At 30.5% G+C, this 24,119-nt stretch overlaps 4 protein-coding genes and 1 pseudogene across 5 annotated transcripts; 2 read left to right on the top strand and 3 right to left on the bottom strand.

The window, feature by feature from the left end:
- On the bottom strand, window positions 1-4,345 carry LOC130975669 (uncharacterized). Its single transcript, XM_057900424.1, has 4 exons — window positions 4,275-4,345; window positions 562-736; window positions 379-508; window positions 1-290 (listed from the first exon to the last, which is right to left on the bottom strand). Exons 1-4 carry the CDS (start codon window positions 4,343-4,345, stop codon window positions 1-3), a joined length of 666 nt encoding a protein of 221 aa, XP_057756407.1.
- Window positions 4,346-11,338: 6,993 nt separating this feature from the next.
- On the top strand, window positions 11,339-12,595 carry LOC130975668 (uncharacterized). The gene has a single exon (XM_057900423.1). It carries the CDS (start codon window positions 11,339-11,341, stop codon window positions 12,593-12,595), a length of 1,257 nt encoding a protein of 418 aa, XP_057756406.1.
- A 2,166-nt stretch (window positions 12,596-14,761) lies between these two features.
- LOC130973500 (uncharacterized) lies at window positions 14,762-17,011 on the top strand. Its single transcript, XM_057898057.1, has 3 exons — window positions 14,762-15,101; window positions 16,157-16,285; window positions 16,558-17,011. The coding sequence occupies exons 1-3, from the start codon at window positions 14,811-14,813 to the stop codon at window positions 16,735-16,737; spliced, it is 600 nt and encodes a 199-aa protein (XP_057754040.1). The 5' UTR covers window positions 14,762-14,810; the 3' UTR covers window positions 16,738-17,011.
- A 269-nt stretch (window positions 17,012-17,280) lies between these two features.
- Window positions 17,281-19,977, bottom strand: LOC130973499 (uncharacterized). Of its 2 annotated transcripts, XM_057898055.1 has the most exons (9): window positions 19,838-19,977; window positions 19,523-19,603; window positions 19,073-19,162; window positions 18,708-18,874; window positions 18,360-18,429; window positions 18,183-18,262; window positions 17,980-18,042; window positions 17,800-17,876; window positions 17,281-17,548 (listed from the first exon to the last, which is right to left on the bottom strand). In XM_057898055.1, the coding sequence occupies exons 1-9, from the start codon at window positions 19,913-19,915 to the stop codon at window positions 17,448-17,450; spliced, it is 807 nt and encodes a 268-aa protein (XP_057754038.1). In that variant the 5' UTR covers window positions 19,916-19,977; the 3' UTR covers window positions 17,281-17,447. The 2 variants fall into 2 exon arrangements, with proteins under 2 accessions (XP_057754038.1, XP_057754039.1); XM_057898056.1 differs by lacking the exon at window positions 17,800-17,876 and having other exon boundaries at window positions 19,838-19,957.
- A 1,118-nt stretch (window positions 19,978-21,095) lies between these two features.
- LOC130975667 (uncharacterized) lies at window positions 21,096-23,668 on the bottom strand (annotated as a pseudogene).
- Window positions 23,669-24,119: the final 451 nt, after the last annotated feature.

Raw genomic sequence — 24,119 nt, 5'->3', positions numbered from 1 at the left:
TCAATCTATATCTCTCCCGTATGTGTTTTTGTTCCATATACAAGTTGATGGACTTGGCTGTGTTTTCATTCTCTGCTGCTTCTTTGTTACATTATTATTTTCTTCTTGACGAGGACTACTGTTTAGAATGCTATTATTTTCTTTAACCACATCAACTTTGACTATGTGATGATCTGAAGTCCCTTTGGAAGAAAGCACAAGACAGGACCCTGCTACGAACTTATATGTTGAATCTGATGATGATAATATGTAATCTACCCTTGTTCCATACTTACATGTCCCTTGCACACCTGCATTATAATTTTGAGGATTAAAGAGTTTTCAAAATTGATGAAATGTATGTCACATAATTAAAAGCTTAAGGTATTCTTGTTTTACTTTGTCCTTTGGCAATCATCACAACAGATTCACATTCCCGTGAATAGTCCTTAGCATCCGTGTAGTGCTTACTCTTTAGATATTTCATCACTTCAACCTTTGGTATTGGTTTTCCAATCTCTTCAGAGTACTGAAAAACAAAACAAAGGGAAAAAATAATATCAATTCATACATAGGACTAACTTGACTTAAGTTTGTGTCATTACTCTTAGTTTTCTGTTGAGGTATATCCTCTGCAGTTACTCGGATTGCATTAATCTGCTTCATCCTCCAATTCTCATCAAGATGATCAAGATGGGTGCAGTAAAAGTTCATTTCACCAGCTTCAAGTACATCGATGGTGGCCTTCAGAACATTCCTGTTGCCAACAAAATTAGTCACATTCGCACTTGTTGCTCAATCATATTCTCTAATCTAATCTATTTCTAACCCACCAGAATTCAGAGTCTTAATAAAACTCCCTTAAAACTCCATATAATTTTAGAACACCAAATCACGTGTTAACTTAATTAACTCGTTTATCTAAATTGATTCTTAAATATGTGTTGGTTCCTTTCTTTTATTTAGTTCTACCTTTCTTATTTTTTGAATTAACATTGACGTACAATTTGTTAAAAGTAATACCATATCATTTAAAGAAATAATTTAGCAATGGAAATTATGTTCTAAATCGATAATCATTCATGAAAGTATCTGTAATTAAATTTAAAAGAATACGGTGAAAATTTAAAAATATCAACAACAAACTTGGATTCTTATTTTAAACTTTTATTTTCTTACCTTTAACATTTGTTTATTTATTATTTTGTTAATAAATTTTTTGCTAAAAAAATGTGTTAATATAAAAAAATTGTAATATTAAATGATTAATTCATTCAAAAGTAAATCTAAAGAATCATCAACAAAATGAATTTGTTATTTTTCCAATTATTTTTGTTTATTAGAATGAATTTATTATTTTTCTATGAGCCGTTCACGAAGGGCAAAACTCCAGGAAACTCAACTCATCGTTCTTTGGTTAACGGGAGATCAGGTTCTTGTCTATCCTTGCTCTGCAATTTATTAGCGCCACCACATAAGCTACCTTGACGATCTCAGCCATCAACATATTTAATTCAATATCTTCACGGTTTGAAATCATGTCATACCAGTATATCAAAAAAGTACACTGATACATTAGAAAATCTTCCTATAGTATATAGTAGTAACTAGAATTGATCCATGATGATGCTACTACTGAATAATATATAGAAAAATTTTCAAGTGTACTATCATATCGATTTTTCAGTAATTTTTAACCGTTGATCTTAATTATAAAAAATATATATAATATATATAATTAAGATCAACGATTAAAAATTACTGATATATCAATACGACAGTACACTTGAAAATCTTCCTAATATATATATCTTCATTAGATATATATAACGAGGACCCTTCATTAGATATATATAGTACTAGTGGTGCCATTATAAAGAAAAAAAGAACTTCAATGTGAAGAAGGCATCAATGCACCGTGCAAAAGTTAGTAAAAAATAAACAACTTTGAGTGACACCGGGCGCACTAGTTGAGGGTTGGAAGTTGGTCTAATAACTGCAGTAAGCACAGTACAATAATAATAAGGTAAGTGTATGTATATGTAGGTATGCGTATTTAGGTTAGTAGGTTAGGGATATATATTAATATATGTATGTATGTTCTATTTTGCTGTCCCCACCACAGTATGCTACTATAGACGAATTTAATTTATGAGAGGAATTAAATCATGATGCAGACTAGAGATTCAAATAGGAACGTACATATATATATAGCTATTAAAGATTTTGTGGAAATGCTCAATGGTGTTGACCATATTATATTTGAGGTATGCGTCTATTCACTATGTAAACATGGAGTAGTCTGTGGTGGGGCAACAATCTTTAGAAAAAACAATTAATTAATTATTTAATTTTCACCGAATGTAATAAGAATAGGAAAAAGTCTAAGATTCAGCAATTTTATTGAATTTTGGCCAGCATGTAATTAATAGAAAAAGGTGAGCTATTGGATAAAATTTTATATCAATTTCACACCATTAAATTATTATTGATGGCTATTTGATGGTTAACAATTACAAAAATTATTTGCTCTCTAGCATTGCCCAAATATAAATACACATACATATCAAGTAGTGAGGCTATAACGTATTAATGATCTTGAATATTACGCGGTAAGATAATATTTTATTTAGATCCAAAAGATGTGACATTTTATAATTAATATTATGTTCATTTTAATGATTCGAATAGAAAAGTTCTCAAACACTGACTATATTTATTTATATAGCTGGGACAATGCGCGTGCAAACTTTCTTAAGTCATAGAAAATTATGAACTTAACTAGATTATGCAACAATCATAATAATTCTAAGTACTAAAGGAATTTTACACAAAAATACTAATTATATGTATATAACTATATATATATTGGAAAACTATATGATAAAAATTAAGGAATAGTTGATAGGGAATAATACAAATTAAATCTGCTAACACCGATGAAACAACTATATATTTGTACTTCCTCGTTAACAACAAAGTCTCACAATCACATGAGTAGTGATTAAATATGGTTAAAATGTGGCTAATTTTTTTAAATGTGAAAAAAAATTTTGATGTAATACTCAATTATTAAATTTTATGATATTTTTTAAAATATTTATATTTTGTATATTTTAATACATCATAAAATTTAATAATTAACCAAAACTTTATTAATATCTAAAAAAATAAACAAAAAAATGATCTATATATCTCAAAAAATAATAATTAAAAACTGTTTGATCATTTATTTTGTTAAAAACTCTACACTCTAGAGTATTTAAGAATGAGTGAGTGAAAAAAAGTGAGCTACATAGGAGAATGAGCTACAACTTGAGAAATTGTCTCATTCCATTCTCACATTTAGGCGCTGCCAACATTAATTTACACATGTAGATAAATTCATCTGTCTACATAGTAGAATTTGCCTGCCTATAATATATAGACTTGTTTATTGTGCTCATCATGCATGTCCGCATCATGTCAAATAAATGTGGATAATTAATTAACAGCCAGGTCGAGGTTCCCATGCATATTCATCTAAAAAAGGATATAATAAAGTAGTATGATATTTTGGGTGGGTTAAAATGATAAATATTCTGGGTTTAATTTGAGTTTCTACCAAATAATATTGTTTTTTAATAATATTATTTTTTTTCACAAAGTCATATAAAGAAAATAAAGTAATTTACTTGAATAAAATAAAAGAGAAAAACGTTTACTCAAATGCAATAATTACAATTTCTTTACTTGCGTGTTCTTATTTATTATTATGTAAACCGTGGTAAGTTACTTTCTCTTTTATTTATGAAAGGATATATAAATGCAAAAATCTTTGTTAACGTGCGCAACGCCTTTCATGGCTCCACCACCACCAAAGGCTGAAAACCACCTCAAAGACTTTCTCGAATTCTCTCTCAAGCTCTCAGTTGCAAATTTTTCTTGGATTCTAATTATTTATATAAAATTAAATTAATTAAAAAATAAAAATATACTAATACAATTTAAATCATATTAAAACATAAAAAAGTTTGCTGAGTTTATAAATAAATTTTACTTAAATAAATAAGTTTAGTCAATATGATAGGTGAATTTTGTGCAAATTTTATGAAAACACGATAAAAAATTAAACCCTAAAAAATAACATGATTTTTTTTAGAATTAAATTTTTTTTATATTTTATAATAGAAATAAAAATCTGATTAACATTGAGTTGGTACAATATATTAGATAATTTTATAATATATTAATTTTATCTAATATATTGTACCGCGGTTTATGCACATTGCGTCTCATACATAAACCGTGCTTACCTATCACGGGTTATGTGTAAATGGATGTTCCACCAAACAAATGGACAAGCCGAGGCGGCCAACAAAGTCATACTGGCAGGGCTGAAAAAAAGACTACAAGATACAAAAGGAGCCAAGTGTTATGGGCTTACCTGACGACGCCACAATCTGCCACTGGAGAAACACCCTTCTGACTTGTCCTTTCTAGATTTACTACTACTATACCTATTATTCATTTGTTCAGTTTCAAGTCTTTCATGTTTGATAAATATGTGATTCAATTATTTAGGGCTTTTTCTTATGGGAAAAAGGAGAAGTTAATGGATCCATGAAGAAAGTGGGTGAACATTTTTTTGAATCAGCCAAAATTAAACCCTCAGAATGGAAGAAATTGTGTAACAACAGGGTATTACTTTGTCTTACTATTTCCTATGCTTCCATATATACTGTGTGATGATATATTATGTATAGAACAATTTTATGTCTTACATTATCAAGTATGAGGAAATTGAAAATTCTGTATTACTTGAGTGACTATTACTGAAAACCCTTGAGGATTCTGTGATCTTGTTCTTTATTTAAAAAGCAATTAGCATGTATGTTTAGTCACTTAATCTTTTCCAGCAATCCAGCTGTAGGTAACTTGAGAAATCAACAGAGTCATAGACTTCTACAACTTATCTTTAGTTTCTTATGTTCCAACTTATGATTAAGGTATCATTGTTTAGACAATACTTAGCAACAGATGATTAGAAGGCACTAATCCTATCTAAAGAAGACCATAATGTCATCTGTGAAGGTAATAATTTTAATGTAATTATGATATGAGTTGTGAATGTTGTTGTTCCATTTTATCAGTGAAATTTTTTGTAAATTGTTATAGTTACTTCCATTGCATTCCATTCCATTTTCTCATCAAATACTTCATCCTTACATTTATTGATATGCTATTTATTTTGAATTGGATGATGATGCCAATGGGTCATGTAACAATTCATCTTAGTTCTCTTTTCCTTTAATGTATTTTATTTATTTATTTATTTTGCATTATGTGTTTATCATTGAGTAGAGGAAGATGGTCAGTATTTATTACGTGCTTTCTGTGTAAAGCATATGGTTTTCTCTTTGTTTTTAATTTTCTTTCTTAGCACGTATATATGTTTTTTTATTTTTTATTTTTTATTTCTAACAAGTTCTTTATGTTTGCTGTCATAATATTTTAATCTGGCAGTCATTCTTAAAATTCCATAAATTCCATTCATTCTTATGATTGGGAGTACCACAATGAGCAGCACTGAAGCATTAAAAGCAGGATTATGTGAAAAGGCATTAATAGTAACTCATTATTATCTTGATTTGCGATGGCCAGCATTAGTACTTTAATTAAGGTGAGGAGATAGATTTGTTGTTAGATAAATGTCTCATACAATGATCTTTGTCTTTCTGAAAGCATTTTATGGTGGCATTAACACTCTTTAAATTGACATTTGTCATTTGAATTTGATGTTTTTCCTTTCTTTTAACAATTCATAAATAATAGATGAGACTATTGGACATCAAGACCAATTTTTGGTCTAACTTTTAATTTCTGACATTAAACGTTTCGTAAATTAATTAATACTTGACCATCTGTAATTCATTGTTCAATCTTATTTGGTAACAAAGGATACAAAGAGTGGCGTGTTCTATTGTTCTAATAATTCCACCACTTTTTTCATGTCATTACATCCATAATTATATTGGCGGCCGTAGAAGATTTGCTTTATTTTTTTCTTAGTAGATAGTCGACATTGTTTATTTCCAGGAACCAATTCTAATTGCTCAAAGTTATTATTTGTTTTAATTTCTTTTTTTTTGGTGTTAATTGTCTGTTGTGTGATTGTAAGAGATGTGATTTAATGTTTCAATGTTACCATTTTTGTGTATATGCAAAATGGCATGAAAATCTATGTTCATTAGTGATGTTTTAACTGGACTGAGTGAAAAAAAAAAAAGAAAAAGAAAAATAATTAAGCTCTTTCATTTTCTTTTTTGCAGCTTCGATGCTTCTATAGGCAGTCATCACTATGTGAAAACTTAGTGCATAGTGTGCATAATTTAATTATAAGATTTTCTTCCTAAAATTTATGCAGGTAATTTTGGTTTTTTCTATGCTATATATATTTTGGGAAGATGTTCTTTTTTACTTATTTTTTTTAAAAGAAAATAATCTTTTTTGCCCCCTCTTGACTTGTGCTTTATGCATTGTCTCAATTCAAGATTGAATTCCAAATCTAAATGCATATAGTATTAGATTATATTAATTTTGTGATAGTGTGATATTATTGGTATTTTGATTTCTTTTGTCCTTTGTTAGTAAAATCAAAATTAGTCTTCTAATATAATTCCTTTTTATGGAGACAATATGTCATTACTTTATGGTTGGGGACAATATTTTTTTTTTGTTTTTTTGTTTTGTTTTGAGTTTATTTTTCTTTTTCCATGATTACTTTTAGATGGGGTGTCATTGGTGCAGTATGAGTACTGCAAATGCACTTGAGTGTGATACTGTGTTTCATTTATATGTTTATATTTATTTCTTAGTAAAGTACCTTGCTTTAGTTAGGGTTTTTCGTGCCATTGTGGAATCATTTCTAAGCTTCACTCTGTCGTATTTTTTTAAAGCTGCAGTTACATTTGGTTTAGACAATTCTTAGGCCTGTTATAGAACTTCAACGAAACTACTTGGATTATTATGCTGAAAATAGAGAAGAGAAAATGCTTATTCCACAGGCTGTTATTTCTTTCCTCGGAAATATCCGCAGGTCAATTTTCTCTTATATTAAGGAAATATCCTCTTATATTTATGTTGTGTTTATGTTAAACAAACTTTCAGCAAAAAAACGCCACCATGAATCTGTGAATTTTCAGGATCATGTGTTCTCTCTATAGGAAATGGAATATGTGCTGCATGGAGTCATTGCTTTGGGGATAATGGCTGCTGGTGGTGTGCTCTCAGGAGGGAATCCAGCATCACATGTTTTACAGATTAAGAAGCAAGGTGATTCTGCTGATGCCAAATTAGTTGTCACACTTTAAATTATGACAAGATGATTGTTTTAAGTATAATTATGTAATTCCTTTTTTTGTTAACAAAATTTTGGCAATTGTCTAAAGCATGATTTTTTTTTAGGATTCAATTTCTGTAGAAACTTTTTTCTTTTGGTTTAAAAATATTTTAAGAGTTTAGCTAAAAAAGTGTATTAAAGGTAGTTGTTAAATTTACAAGTACTAAAACTTAATTTTATTTTAATAAATGTATTACAAACTTTAACGCTTTATTTGTCCATAAAGATTTTTTTTGTCACCACCTTAACATTTAATATAAACAAATTAATTGTGGGATCAAAATCAATCTTGAGTTGTTTTTGTATCAAAATCTGAATAAATATGATAAATGACATGAGATCCAAAAAATTTATTAAATATTTTTTGTATTTTGGTTCACTTCAATAAGCGACCATAGAATTTGAAACTTTTTGAGTTTGAAATTTGATTTTAGCAAGCTTAAACTCTAACCTATTATGACTGGAGTTGCTCCAGTAGTACTAGAAGTCTTTTTTTTAAGTGGTTATTAATGTGTTATTGTCCAAGAGGTAAATATATGATTTTTGGTTCTACAATTTTGCTAATTTATTAAGATGGTTATTATTTTGACAATCTAAAAGTTTTTCCAATAATTTCTGTTGTACTAATGTAAAAATTCTACTTATTTTTTTAAATTAATTTTTTTGTGCACATTTTCTTAGTGTTATTTATCTGTGACGTGTGTGTGTTTGATATGCAAAGTATCATGGATGACATCAACTACTTTTCCATAGATGCTTATTCTGAACTGTGAAGTCCTTGCTAAATTTTTAAGAATGCAACTTCATTTGGAATTCCACGATATTATCCTTAGGTTCTTCAAATCTTACAAAGCTAGATAAATAAATAAAAAAAAAACTATGTTAGATAACACACATATTATGAAACTAAAGAATTTTTTAAAAAAAATATACCCACCTATTTTTAAATTGGATGACATTTACATCTTCAAGATTGAAGAACATCTTTGTGCCATACATAAAATTTTATAAAATAATCTTTTCTGAAAAATTTAATTTAATACAAAATGAGTAAAAATTCACATAAAAAATAAGTAAAAGCTCACATATAAAAACATATTGTTAATAAATTATGGATAAATATTACCGTTATATAACTTCACTCTAACAAATTGTAAGACGACAACAGCTCCATTCTTATTGTCGGATTCCAAAAAAGCATTTAATTCATGTGCATAGTTGCCAAAAAGTGCACATTCTATTATTTTTTTATATCAAATAAAATGTTTAATGTTAAATATATTTTTTTATAACAAAATAAACAAAAAATAATTATAACTCAAAAAGTAATTACCAATAAAATAACATCAAATAATTAATTATTTTAAATTTGTAAGAAACAAACCACGAAAAGAATGCTTTTTATTAATTTTTTTTTTAAATTTGAATACTTTTTCTTTCAAAATTAATCCGAAGCGATTTTTTCAAAAAATTTAAATACGTAGACGTTTAAAAACGATGTCTTTGAATCCAAAAAATTATAACGAAGCTTAATGTTAGTTAAGATACATTTGTTACTTATTAATAATATTAATAAAAATATTTATAATAAAATAAATTAAAATAATAATTTAAAAAGATGAGATTATAAAAAATTTTATATTTATAAAAATAAATATATAATTATCCATCATCAATCTTTAATTCAATAATAGTGTACTTGGTAGATTTGTCATCCTTTTCAAGAGTTCTCTTACTCCCAATTTCAGCAAGATATCCAACAACATCTGAAATAATTTAAAATAAAAAAAAATTATTGTCAATAAATTTGTTAAAAAAAAAACACAACCGAAATTATCAATAAAACAAATAAATTTATAAATAAATTATACTTTTCTAAAATAACAAACTAACTAAATACATACGTGCAATCATACCCAAGAGCATCCAAAGTGTCAAAACTCACAAACTTAAATCCATATTGTGGGATACTTGACGATTCTGGAAGTCTGTGTACTTCAGTACGCCTGGTAATTTCCGTATGACAATGGAGGTAATTTTGTGAATTCCAGCCATTGGAATAAGTAGAGAGATTTTGGATATATGTAAAGAGATTGATGTACTTTAAATCGTGGTACTTTACATCTCTCATGACTTATACTTTTATAGTTGATTCATAACTTAAAATTAAAAAAAAAATAATCTAAGAACAACAATCTAAAATTTAAGAAATAACAACTTAAATAAAATAATTTGAAATTTAAAAAATAAAAACCTAAGTAAAATAACCCAAACAAATAAAATAATTTAAAATTTAAAAAATAACAACCTAAGTAAAACAACCCAAACTTAAAATTTGAAAACAACAACCTAAGTAAATAATAATTTATAATTAATAAATATAATTCTAAAAATTTCTAGTGACAACACCTAAGCAAATAAACTCCCAGACTCAACGTATGAGCGCCACGTCAGCATATGAACTCCCCATTTGTATATTATAAAGATTATAAAGATTAATTTCCTAAACTATCTAAACTATTAATTATGTAGAGTATTGAATTTGATATTTAATTATATAGAGTACTTGATTTGATATTTATTAATTTTTTAAATTATATGAAAAAAATTAATTAACTTAGTATTATTCATTTGTCACATAATTTTATATTACTCAAAGTATAAACGGTAGTAGTAGCCAACAGGATTTTATATAAATTAATCTTTTTATAAATAAACTATATAAATACAATAAAATAATTATGCACACATAACAACATTGGGGTCATTGAATCGGAGTAATAATACAGTATATATAATTCATGTTTTTGTTTTTCACTCATTAGATTTGATACTTATCTAGTTATTATTACTATAGCAGTTGATGAAGAGCATGTGATGACAATAATATAATGCAATCCTTCAAACATAGCTATATATTATTTTTGAAATTTTATAATAATTAAATAAATTTTCATAGAAAATTTTTTTATCAGAAATTCAGTTTTGCATATAAAATTATAAATGTTAGCAGTTATTGGGTTTGAATCAACTTATTCAGCTGCACCATGCATGTCATCAATGCTGTGGACCTTCCCTTCTAGCTTTTCTACAAAGATTTGATTCTGTTGTCATTTGCATCACGCAAATTATCTAAACACGACAATACTAACAAGTTTTGCGTCTGTCTAAAATCAGTTCAAGTATTTTGAGCTTATCTAATGTATCATTTAATTTAAAACATTAAATTAAATTGATAAATGATCTAACAATTTATATTTAATTTATTTAAATTTATTAAAAATTACATCAAAAGATTCAAATCTTTTGATAAGAAATAACAACTTAAATAAAATAATTTGAAATTTAAAAAATAAAAATCTAAGTAAAATAACCCAAACAAATAAAATAATTTAAAATTTAAAAAATAACAACCTAAGTAAAACAATCCAAACTTAAAATTTGAAAATAACAACCTAAGCAAATAATAATTTATAATTAATAAATATAATTCTAAAAATTTCTAGTGACGACACCTAAGTAAATGAACTCCCAGACTCAACGTATGAGCACCACGTTAGCATATGAGCTCCCCATTTATATATGAGCTCCCCATTTGTATACTATAAAGAAAAAGATAAAGATAAAAAATTATTTAAATTTATTAAAAATTACATCAAAAATTCAAATCTTTTGATATTTTAAAATTCTCCCCATATAAAATTTGACAACTAAATTATAAATTAGTTATTGTGCATTTTCAAAAAGCTCAAAAGAGTTGAGCTTATTAAAGACAGACCCGATAAAAAGATCTTTTTGTATGAGATATCCAAACATAAAATTATTTTTACTTTTTCATAAGATTTTTAAAAAAAAGATAACTCAAACAAAGTTTTTTCTTAAAAACTTACCCAAACAAGGTCTATATAAGTCATAAGATATGAAGCAGAGAAACCGTAGCCTACAACACCAAGCAACTTCTCTGTTGGTTTGGTAACAATGGAGAGTCCATGGGACACTGTGATACGAGACATGGATCTCTTAACGGAGATCCTTCTCCGATTGCCAGTGAAACAAGCGATTCAATGCAAATGCGTGTGCAAGAAATGGTTGTCAATCATCTCCAACCCCAAATTCCGTTATTCACACACTTGTCGTTTATATTCCAAGTACAATAACAAACCTCCACCCACTGCTCTGTTGGTTCAGAATTTCGGAGACACGAAGGCCAAAAGAGCTTCTATTGTTCCCTTCCACACCAATAATAACAACGCCAACAAAATCTTCTTCCACCTTGATCTTGATCGACGCAAACACATGTCTTCTACTATTATACACTCTTGTAATGGTCTGTTACTATGTAATGTTACACCCACACCCCATTCTGGTTTAACAACTTTTGAGTCTTTTGTGTTACGACTAGAATCCCACTTTCGCATATGCAACCCAGCCATCAGCAATGACCACTGCGTTTATCTAGATTACCCCCTTGGCGATGTAGATTCCCCATACGATCATGATATCTACATATTTGACCCTTTAGACTTGAAGGCTTATCTTGTTTTCGAACCTCTAAAACAACCTCTTTCTTACAAAGTTATTTTATTTGGTGAAATGGAAGCTCCGTTTGGACATTATTATAGTCGTCTCAATCAACTCAAACCCCGAATTGGGATTCGTTTGTATTCCTCAGAGACGTCTTGTTGGAGTAGTGTTGTTTGCAATCTTCCTAATGATTTACGTGTCCCAGAGGGAGTTTATTGCAATGGTGCTGTTCATTGGTTTCGTTTAGATGATGACAATTCCGTTTATTTCGATGTCAATCGGCTTTGCTTTGATAAATTGCCTGCAGTCCCTGCATGTGTTGACTCAAATTCAGAGCTCTTGGGTGTTAAGTATTTAGGAGAATGTAAAGGGAGGCTGCACTTGATTCTATCTGATAGTTTGGAGTTTGATATTTGGGAATTAGAGGAAGATTACTCTTCATGGGTTGCCAGATACCGTGTCAATCTTAATCGCATGCATGATGGGGAATCGGCCTTGTGCTGGAATCTTTCAAGTAATCCATTTTGTGTGTTAAGTTTTGTTCTTCGCCAAGAAGAAGAGGAGGAGGATTCCATGCTTGTGTTGTTCCAAGATCGTAAAATAATGTCTTATAGCCTAAAAAATTATGGTTTGAGGGTTCTTTGTAAATTAGATAGAGTGCCTAGATCTGTTCATCACTACTTTGAGACTCTGTTATCTATTGGAAATTAATAGAGTTCGATGTAGAGCAAGTGCATTATTAGTTCATCCAACATTGGAGCAGTGATAGATGTAAAACTTCTTCCGTATGTTCTTCAAATAATAAAAAAATAATTTTAAGGTGGTTTTTGTTCTATTCTTTAAATGTAGAAAGTAATCGGTGTTTCTGTGTTTTCTCTATGCCCTTCAATTTATGAGCAATATATAACAACTTCTCACCAATTCGCAACACTTATTACGCAATGAGCTCCACTACCACCCTCCTTCTTCTTCTACTACTTCTGGTGCTGCAAAATTACGAATTTGCCCATGGAGGAAAGCGCAAGGAGCCATCTTTCCCGCCCGCCGATCTGTCGAAAATGGAACCGTCTCAGATCAAGGAGGAGATGATGAAGCGCCACACCGGTCCAGTCATCGGCTTCGTCAAGCTCCGCTTCGGACTTCGCCGTACTCCGGTCAGCCACATTTCTGTTTCTGGTTAAGGCTATTCTTATCTTGGTGTAAAACAGGGCTCCAATTTTAGCTATGATTTTATCGGGAAATTGGCTGTTTCTGCATGTTTATTGGTTTTTGATGAATTTCAGTTAGAATTTTGGTTACATTATATAATTTAAAACCTCTTGAATTTGAAATTTAAGGTTAGCACGCTTAAATTCCTATAGGTCAATGTGGGATTATAAAGGTGAGTAAGTTTGAAGTAATTTTTAGTTATAAAGACGAGCGTCTTATTAGTAGATCTTAATAAAGAGTTTTTGTGAATTATTTTGATCAAAGATGAGAAGTATGTCATAGAAGAGAACACTTATATACCAAATCAAAAGGTTCATACATAGAGAGCAAGCACAAACATAAAAAACTTATTTAATAACTTATATAAAGAGATTCAACACTTTTTTTACACTTACTTTTGTTTGAGGATAATTAAACTTTACATATAAGTTTTAATTAAACAAAGATATTAAAGGTTAAATTTATGATTGTTTCTTAGAAAAATAATTGTGATATATATAAATTTTAATTAAACGAAGATAACATTTTTTTGTTTAACATAAGCTAGGTGCAAGTTTGTGGTGTATTATATAAAGTTAATTGAGCTTAAATATAGTATCCAATTATTAGGATTTGAACATTTCGTAAATAATATAAATCTCTACATTAATTTAATGTATTTTTTCGTTAAGAGGGGTTATCATTGTATACTTAATTAGAAATTTAAATAGATAATAGATTTAATTAAATAAATATATAACACTAATTAAATAAGGTACCAAAAATATATTATTATACTTTTTATACAATTTACGTATATTGAATGAACAATTATAAATAGGATTTTAGAACTAAATGTTTGTTGCAAACTATTTTATTTAGTACAAAATAATTATGGAATTATATTTTGTCAATTTTAAAAATATTTTAAATTGAATTATTACTTTGTAAGGAAGCTTAAAAAAAATGTGTTAGGATTGGATTTTATTTTTAGTATTTTATGATTTTCTATTTTTAGAAGTTTGTAAAGAAAAAAACGTAAAATTAAGAAATTTTATTTTTTATTTTTTATTTTTTTCTTCTCTTAATGAAATTTTGAAATAAAAAATATTTATAATAAAAACAAAAAATAAAAAATAAAATGAAATAAGTTTCCAAAGATGATAAAAGCATAAATTTCGTTGAACTTTGATATAACGGCTTTAGGTTTGTTTAGATGACATTTTCAAAAAAGATATTTGTTTTAAAAAAATAGTACTATATCTCTTTTTTTATTAATTTAATGTAAAAAAATTATTTTTTTTATCTTATCAATTTGATGTCGAAAGAAAATAATTTTTTTATTTGATATATATTTTTATTTTTTGATATGTTTTTATCTATTAACAATTGAATGAAAAAAATTTTATAAATATTTTGTTAACTTATTTTTTTTTAAATTACTTTATAATAATTATTTTTATTTTCTAAAATATTAATTATGTAGAATATTATATTTGATATTTGAGTACATAAATATTTACTTTGAAACTAAATTAAATTATTAATTTTGTCTACTACAATATTATTTGTTTTGAATATTCTAGCTTTTCTACAAAGAATTGATTCCGTTGTCATTTGCGTCACGCAAATTATCTAAACATGACAATACTAACAAGTTTATGTGTTTTTCTCTATGTCGTTCAATTTATGAGCAATATATAACAACTCCTCACAAATTCGCAACACTTATTACGCAATGAGCTCCATTACCACCCTCCTTCTTCTTCTACTATTTCTGGTGCTGCAAAATTACGAATTTGCCCATGGAGGAGAGCGCAAGGTGCACATCAGCGATGACCTTGATGACGTGTACGATGACGAAGAGGACGAGTCTTGGAAGGAATGGGGCAAGAAGAAGGAGCCATCTTTCCCGCCCGCTGATCTGTCGAAAATGGAACCGTCTCAGATCAAGGAGGAGATGATGAAGCGCCACACCGGTCCCGTCATCGGCTTCGTCAAGCTCCGCTTCGGATTTCCCCGTACTCCGGTCAGCCACATTTCCGTCTCTGGTTAAGGCTATTCTTATCTTGGTGCAAAATAGGGCTCCAATTTTTAGCTATGATTTTTATCAGGAAATTGGCTGTTTCTGCATGTTTATTGGTTTTTGATGAATTTCAGCTAGAATTTTGGTTACATTACTGATTTTGTCCGGTCAATTTCGTTTTCTTGAGTGAAATGTAAGCTGGAATTGGAGTTTAGTGAAAGTGACCTTCTAGAGTTTTAGTGCTGAGTTTTACGTTATTGTTAGGGTTTCTTTTTAATAAAATGAAATAAAATATGTTTCATTTTATTTTTTGAGTTGTGGTTGTGATTATTTCAAGCTGTGGTTTTTTGTGATGGATTTTGGTGGAGGATGATTGGCTCTTGCACATGTATTGTTTTTGCTCATACTTCATTTAAGGGGAGAAAGAAGTTAAAAAAATTAAGATATAGTTTGAGTTGAATTTGTGATTTAATGTGATCAATTGATTCTAGTGAATTTCAATGAGCACATTCGCTCATGGCCATTTATTAATTTTTTCATTTGAGCTCTAGTTGAGTTTAAGTTTTGGTTACTCTGTTGGATTAGGGTCCTTTAAGTTTAAAGTGAACAAACTTAGTAAAGTGATAAAGTGAGGAGTAACCGCTATTGGATTGATAACTTCTATTGCAATGGGTCTTATCATTGGGATTTGCTTCCCTTGCCATGTAGCCTTCAAGTGACTGCTGTAAAAGTGATGGGTAATTGAATTGTCGGCCGTCGAGCATGTTAAGGTTGCTTCAGCATTATGTTTGTCTTATCCATTCTGGAAACTGTGTTCTGGGATGGGGAATATGGATATCTCTGGTGCTTTTTTTTTTTTGGATAGTTTATGGTGCTTTCTTTTGGTGGAGCCTTATTTTCAACTTCTTCTTAGTAGTTTATTTGATTTATCAAGATGGTGTTTGATTATCAAATTGGTCCTTATTGGCAATTTTCTTTGTGATAGAAGAAAGAGTTTTTGGTTTGAACATTTTTCGTTAATGTTAACGCCCTTAACTGATTGCCATGCTTGATTTTAGGACATGGTAGCGGAAATCGCCATGAAATGGTCACAAGTTATGAGAACTGGAGGCATTGGTATAAGGTTCATGGGTGTTGATACAAGTACAATCATGTTCAACATGGAAAGCATCAAAGGCATGGATGAGGTACGCCTTTGCATTTTACCTTCTTTTCCCTCTACTTTGAAATTTTAAAGAATGAAGAATGGAAGCGGCTTGGCTTATCAATTTTGACAACAACCCTATCTATCTGCTATTATGTTCATCTCCTGCCTTCCCATTTTATGATTTACTATAAATCATGTTGAATTATGATCCTTGTACCTTGCTTTTATTCTCCTTTCATTCAAAAAGCAGTTTTAGATTCAGCCTTGAGATAATTGTTATTTGTTAGTGATGATTTTCTGCTGATATTACAGTTGAAGGACTTTATCTTTGACCAATCAGAGGCATATGAGATCAAAATCGGGAATGATGTTTTTCGAAGACCTGGAGATCCACCTTTAGAAGAGGTTCTTCAGAACCTTCAGAAAGAAAAAACCAAAGCGGATAATGCTGGTCAAGAGGAAAATGATGGGGATTTGAGAACAGAGTTGTAATTCATTTCTAGGGATATGATTGTCTTCCAAGGTTTAGTAACAGTTTTGTGAATTTTGTAGTTTGACATAAAAAAACACTTTCTTCCTCCTCATTTTAAGGTGATGAACTGCTTCTAAAGGATAATGTAGTAATCGCCTTTTCAGCATTTGTGTAAACCAAGAGAAACTCAAACTACTGCATTGATGAGACGAAAGAAACAAAGATATTCAAATTCCCCTTGGTGAAAAGTGAGTCCCCTAATAACCTATCAAACCATATATGACTATTCTACTTTATCTTATCCTATTCCTTCCTTTCGTTTCAAAATAACTATATTTTCACCGTTTTAGTACATTGAAAAATATATTTAGACACAGTTGTATAATTGTGTTTAGCAATGTTGATTTTTATCAAAATTCAAGTGACATTTATGTTAAAATGGAGAATATACTACTATTTCTAATCACGAAAGATTTGAATGTTGATAATGCTAACTATATAAGATATGAACGAACTAATACATGACTAGAATTGTAAGTATTCAAATCTTTTATGGTTGGAAATGTAAAAAATTATAGTTTATTCTAAATTGGAGAGAAACATTACAATTATAAATATGATGATGCAAAAGCTTAGAGACAGAAGGAATTTACCATTGTTTTGCATTAATGGAATGTAATTAAATGAAATGATATAATACAATGATAGACAATCTAATGAAGTGGAACTACTATTTCAGCTTCTTACTGAAGTCAGACAGCTCAAGAAGTGTAATCCTGGGGCTAGCTGCTGCTTCATCTCTCTCTTTCTGAGTGTTGAACCCCCAATTAACTAATCCAAATCAACCAAATTTAGCAAATATGTTATTCTAAAACAAACAACAATACAGAAGATAGAAACTCCAAAATGTATAAGATTGAAGTTATAGGGGTCACATGCACTAACATGATTCGATAGTGTAAATCTTCTTATAATTTTAGCTTATACATCAATAATTTCTGTTATATTCATACCATTGGATGATCTTAGTGTGAAAATAAACTTGGTGCACTAAAAGAGACACGGAGAAAGAAAATTGCTACCTAGATACAAATTCCAATTGTCCAACTCTGGTTCTTTAATGACATTTTTTAAGGTTGTAAGCCTATCTTCCACAAAGCTGCAATTTTAAAAAAAGAAAAATATTAACCTTAGTAATTTCTCTTAAACCATGTTAACATGCAAATACAATGTTCTTAATAACCTGAAAGGCAAAATCTTACTGTAGGGTCAGTCCTTGGTGCTCTGGCATCTTTTGAAGCTTCTTTAGCACTTCTACCTTAGGACTTCATAGAAAAAATAGTAATAAAAAGATTTTAAAAAACACTAACAAAACAAAGAAAGCACATGTTGGTTGTTAACAAAATACGGGTGTCAAAATAGTATCTGCTACAACATGATTTTGATATTCATACAAGATACTAACCCAGTTCCTAAACCATATATTCTTTCTGGTGGTAAAGTGATTCCAGCAAGCTCTTTCAGTAAAGCATCAGCAAAACGGCCCTATAGCCAAAGAAGGAAAAAATGCAAAGTAAGAAGAGATCATAGCAATGTGAAATTTCATATAGGACTAGAATTATGTATTCTTAAGGATTATTACCTGTTTTGTGGTGACAATGTAAACTTTTGAGCTTGCAAATCTTAGTGCATCAGCAGTACCAGGATAGAATCTATAGGTATAAAACACAATCACCAATAAGCAAGAGTTCAAAAGTCAAAAACACAATCACGCGAACCCTTTTTCTAAAATCCAAAAATCAAATCTCAGTTGTTTTTGTCTGGTGTATCGAATAGTACAAATATACATGCATCATACCTTAAGATTTTAACATAATTCTGGACAGTACTGACAGATAACTTCTATTAAATCTATCCTGTTAGATCATCTTGGTGAATTGAATACTAAGTTTAACTCGGCACATTTAAGACATTCCCTTAATTGAACTACCTGTTTGCTCCCATCCAACCAGAGAAATCATTCTGCAACCAATCATCTCTGACCTTTCCAAAAAGATCTATCAGTTCATCTCTATTCTCATCCCATTCTTCCATCACAATAGGCTTCAATTTGATCCATGTCTCCAATATACCCTCAACTGTGAGCCCTTCTGCAACCTTTCAAGAAGAACTATGACATAAATCAAGTGATACTACACTTGTCAATTCATAATAAAAAGGTTAAATTACACTGGCATTTCTTCATTTAAGTTATAAAACGCCTGGTGTAAGCATGATATTACTTAATCTCAGAACAGATTAGTGTAATTTAAGATGACAAAAATCAAGGTGATTTTAGGCTTAATATATACAGACCGAAGATTTTCGAATTGATGGAACTCTGGTCTCAAGCAATAATCTCACAAGTAAGAGAGTCTCATATCCAGTTTCCACCACTGGCCTCACCTGACATGAAAATACTACAAGTTCATAAGAAAAGTAGTAGAACTCAAATGTTTTATGAACACTGCAGAAATTGTGTTGAGATTTTAGCTTTGCAATCATTTCTTAAGTAGCAAACCAGTCATTGTTAAAATAAATAACTAATCATTTGAACATCTATTCATTAATTTAACCAAGTGCTTCCTTCGTTTAATTTATCATTTTTTGGTTTACATACATTGATCCAATAATATGCCAAGAAGTTATAGTGACAGATAAAGAAAGACAAACGGAGCACTTCGTAAACATAAATTAAGCATTGATAAGTGAGCATTGTTTGTTGAGAAGTGTAATTAATTAACAATTTAGAAGTTAATTATTTACTGTAATCATCTGTTGAACAATCCAATCTTCAACGGTTGGATCCACACCATCAAACAATGCTGGCCATCTCAACTTGGCTGCCTACAAATTTATCGAAGTGATCACAGCTTAAGTTTAATACATTATACATTATGACATTAGAATCTTATTGATATTTTCCACTAACTGGATAACATTAACAGAAAATTTGAAACATTAGTAAAAGAAGATAGAAATCCTAGAACTAGAAGAACATATATACAATGAAAATGTTGGAAATACTGTGTATTTCTCTTCCATTATTTTAAGAGAGAGGGAGGAAGAGAGAGCATGAACCTTGACGGCAGAGATAGCAGTCTCTCCACAAGTATCACACAGAACTCCATCAAAGTCTAATGCATAAAGATGACCCATTTTTCCTAAGTTCCTTTCAATCTTGCAATGTCTATCTTTATGTATTTTATACTAAGATAATAATATAAATTTGCATGGTACACAATACCCGCCATCCAAAACAGGATTGAAAATCTTTGGGGCCTAGCTTCCATTAAAATTATGACACGTGAATGTCTACCATTTTTTTTGTTTATTTTTCATTTTTGTCTATTTAATAATAATGCCAATAGTTTCTTTCTTTTGTCATTTAAAGTTTTTGTAAATGACACTTTTAATACACTTAACATGGTTGTAATTTTTATGAATTATGTCTGTTCTTTAAAAACTTATCTAAGTAAAAAAATTCGCCTTGATGCCCTTGAAAAGGTGCTATGCTTAGGTGGCTTAACAAATTCCAAACTAAACACACTTTAACAGTGTAAGATTACATTTTTTGATTTGCATCTTAGATCTTTAAAGGAAAGGCCTATGGTAATATCTAAGTTTGAGTGAAAAGAGCTACCGTTACCTTATTAATTAAGCTCATCTACAGCATAAATGAATTTATTATAGACATGATATATAACTGAATATAATAATATTGTTTGATCTATATAGTCGACTTTATCTTGATGGAATTTGTTGTTTAAGTTTTCGTGCATTACAATATAATTTTATCTATGCATTAATATTTTTACCATTTTGCATAACTTTGATGGAGACCAAAACTGCCTTCTAAGATGGAAGATGTGTAGTAAATCCTCGAAAAATTTCAGTACCTTTTTTCAGCGTAGTATTACCACAAATAATATTTGCTTTCGAAATAGTCATTCACATATGACTATGAGTGGCGTCGTATTTTTTGGAATCTTCCACATTGATCTTGCAGCTTCATTTGAGGCACATATTTCCTCTATTTATTTCCACATTGTGATAACTTAATATATTTAGCCACCCAAATAAAAGCAAACTCATGTGTAAACTCAACACATTGCCTTCATCCAAGAGTGTAGTGTAAACTCAACACATTGCCTTCATCCAAGAGTGTAGATCTATCTTTTCTTATTGAACATAACATAATGAAAACCAGTTTTGAGTTTCAATAATCAACTGTCAATTTATTGTGTGTGTATATACTATATTACTATGTACTGAAAAAACATTTCTCTATATAACATTAGAGGATACAGTTACAGCAGCCACTTTCTTTTAAATGAGATGGTAACAAAATGTTCAGTTCAATGCTGACACCTGAAAAAGTGAAAATTCAATGAAGGCAACAAACAATCATTTCAACTTCTTACTGAAGTCCGACAGCTCAAGAACTTGAATTCTGGGGATAGCCGCAGCTTCTTCTCTCTCTTTCTGAGTGTTGTAACCCCAGTTCCCTGATCCCAAAAACAATTACACTTATCAGGCACACTCGACCATACGTATCACGATGTCATGTAATATTTTCCCATGAGAGAATCCATTCCAATTATAAACTGGTTAAGAAATACAAAAGGAAGCTACCTAAATACAGATTCCATTGATCTAACTCAGGTTCTTTGATGACATTTTTTAAGGTAGCAAGCCGATCCTCAACAAAGCTGGTTAAAAGAGTTAATTTCATGTAAGCAATAATAGAGTTCCAGTAGAAATAACAATAACCAGAATGATGTATAATTAGTTCTAGTAGCACAATATCTTACTGAAGTGTGAGTCCTTGGTGCTCTGATCTCTTTTGAAGCTGCTTCAGCACTTTCACCTTAGGCCTACCGGTAAAACCAAAGATGGTGCAAGGAAAGTGAATTTCCTTTCAAAAAATAAAGCAAGAGAAAAGAAAGAAAAAAATGTTAAAGCATCACTGGACATTATTTTAGACGAATATATACTACACTAACCCAGTTCCTAGACCATATATTCTTTCAGGTGGAATTGTCACCCCAGCAAGCTCTCGGAGTAAAGCATCGGCAAAACGGCTCTAAAATTACAAAAGAAATGATAAAGATACAAAATGAACAGGGGACATGATGTAAAATTGCAAAAGGTGCATAAGTCGTATTAGGACAACATTATCTTCCTTTCTCTCTTACTCTTTCATTCCAAAATAATTATCACCTTGAAAATTCGGTACATTAAAAATTGTATATATTACTTGCAATTTATATCAAGATACATTGACTTTTGAAAGTAAAAATATTATGGAATGGAGTATTTTTCATTAATACTGAGACAAAAGTATCTGTTGACGGGATTATCATCCCCTAGCTAGGGTAAAAAAGAAGGTTGGATGCTGACCTGTTTCGTGGTGACGATGTACACTCTCGAGCTTGAAAATTTTAATGCATCAGAAACACCAGGATAGAATCTATAGACAAACATCACGAATTAGTAGTAGTAGATCTCCTTCATGTGATATAAATATGCTAAACTAATCACAGCTCAGAAGGTTTAATTTGGTTACCTATTTGCACCGATCCAAGTAGCGAAATCCTGCTCCAACCATTCATCTCTAACCTTTCCAAAAAGATCTATCAAGTTTCTCTATTCTCACTCCACTCTTCCATGATAACAGGCTTCAACTTGGACCAATTTTCCAATATACCCTCAACCGTGAGCCCCTCTGTAACCTTGCAAAAAAAGTAGGCATCAGTCAAAAGCAGATGCAAATTCCACGGATAAATGCTAAAGATCAGAGATAAGACATTGTACTCACTGAAGACTTCCTGATGGAAGGTATTCTGGTCTCTAACAACAATCTCACAAGTAAAACATTTTCATATCCAGTTTCTACGACCGGTCGGACCTATAACACAGACAACTATGGAAGTTCATCTTCAGAATGAAAATTGGTCTATTTATTCACCATATTCAAAGCAATGTTTTTGAAAGCTCAATATTTTGAGTCAAATATTCACAACATCATATGCAAGTAACTAAATCTTTACAAAAAAAATTATTAAAACCGGAAAATGTTCATATTTTGAGGGAATAAAACTTGATTAACAATAAAAAAGGCAACAAAGTTAGCGAGAAACAGTGTGTTGTTTAATTAGCTTAGTTTTGAAACAATTTTATAATCAATGTCCTACTGAAATCTTAGAGGAAAAATCAATTACTTCCTCAAAGAAGTGAGCTTCACACATGCATTGCACCTCATATAATTTGAGGCCTCTGTTGTTATTTCCAAATCGTATAAGTTGATAAGCAGTTAACAGTTATTCAGAACCAAAACACATAACATCTAAACTATAAAGCAATTTAGCAAAAAACGAATGCATAAACATAATAATTAACTAATTAATTTAAAAAAAATGCATAAGAACTTAGAAGTAAGTAGTGAATATGAGATTAATTACTGAATGCATCTGGTCAACAATCCAATCCTGAGTGGCGGAATCCACGCCATGAAACAAAGAAGGCCATCTCACTTTCGCAGCCTGAAAGGTATCCTAGTTAATGAAAAAGTGAAAACTTGAAATGAAAAAACAAGTAAGAGAGAAAGGAGAGAGCATACTCCTTATGAGAATCATGTTTTGTTCTCTGACCTCTGAAATCAATAAATGCAGAGGTGAATGCCAATGCTGATCCAGCCTGAATTGCAGTTTTGATGCTCCGTTACGGGAAGGAAGTGTTCAAATGAGTGAAATCAATTCAGTATTGTAGATGAAATACGGGGCACTGGACGTGATACGAATAGTTCACTCTAATGGCAGAATTGAAGAGATCACCACCAATGGCAGAGTTGAAGAGCTCACTACTCGCACCATCAAGGCTGCTGACGTCATGAGAGCTCATCCTAACCATGTCATCAAAAAATATTCTTCTTCCAACCTCCTCATCGTTCCTCCCCACGCTGACCAATACGATGCAGCAGCAGATCAGCAGCTCTCCACCCCCACTCACACAAGCACCAGCAGCACCTCCAGAGAGTAAGACGGCTGCTGGTGCTTGTGTAAGTGGGGGTGGAGAGCTACTGATCTGCTGCTGCAGCGTGTTGGTTGGGAGGGAGAGGCAGGGGAACGAGGAGGTAGATGTTGCCGCGACGGAGGTCAGCGTGGGGAGGATCGATGAAGAGGTTGGAGGAAGAATATTTCTTGATGATATGGTTAGGATGAGCTCTCATGACGTCAGCAGCCTTGATGGTGCGAGTAGTGAACTCTTCAATTCTGCCATTGGATGATTGGAGTGAACTATTCGTATCACGTCCAATGCCCCGCATAGTAGGATGCATGATATGCATCTCCTTATGCTCTTC

This window comes from Arachis stenosperma, chromosome 4, assembly GCF_014773155.1.
Source record: "Arachis stenosperma cultivar V10309 chromosome 4, arast.V10309.gnm1.PFL2, whole genome shotgun sequence".
NCBI lineage: Eukaryota > Viridiplantae > Streptophyta > Magnoliopsida > Fabales > Fabaceae > Arachis > Arachis stenosperma.
This window is presented reverse-complemented; position numbering and strand designations above follow the sequence as displayed.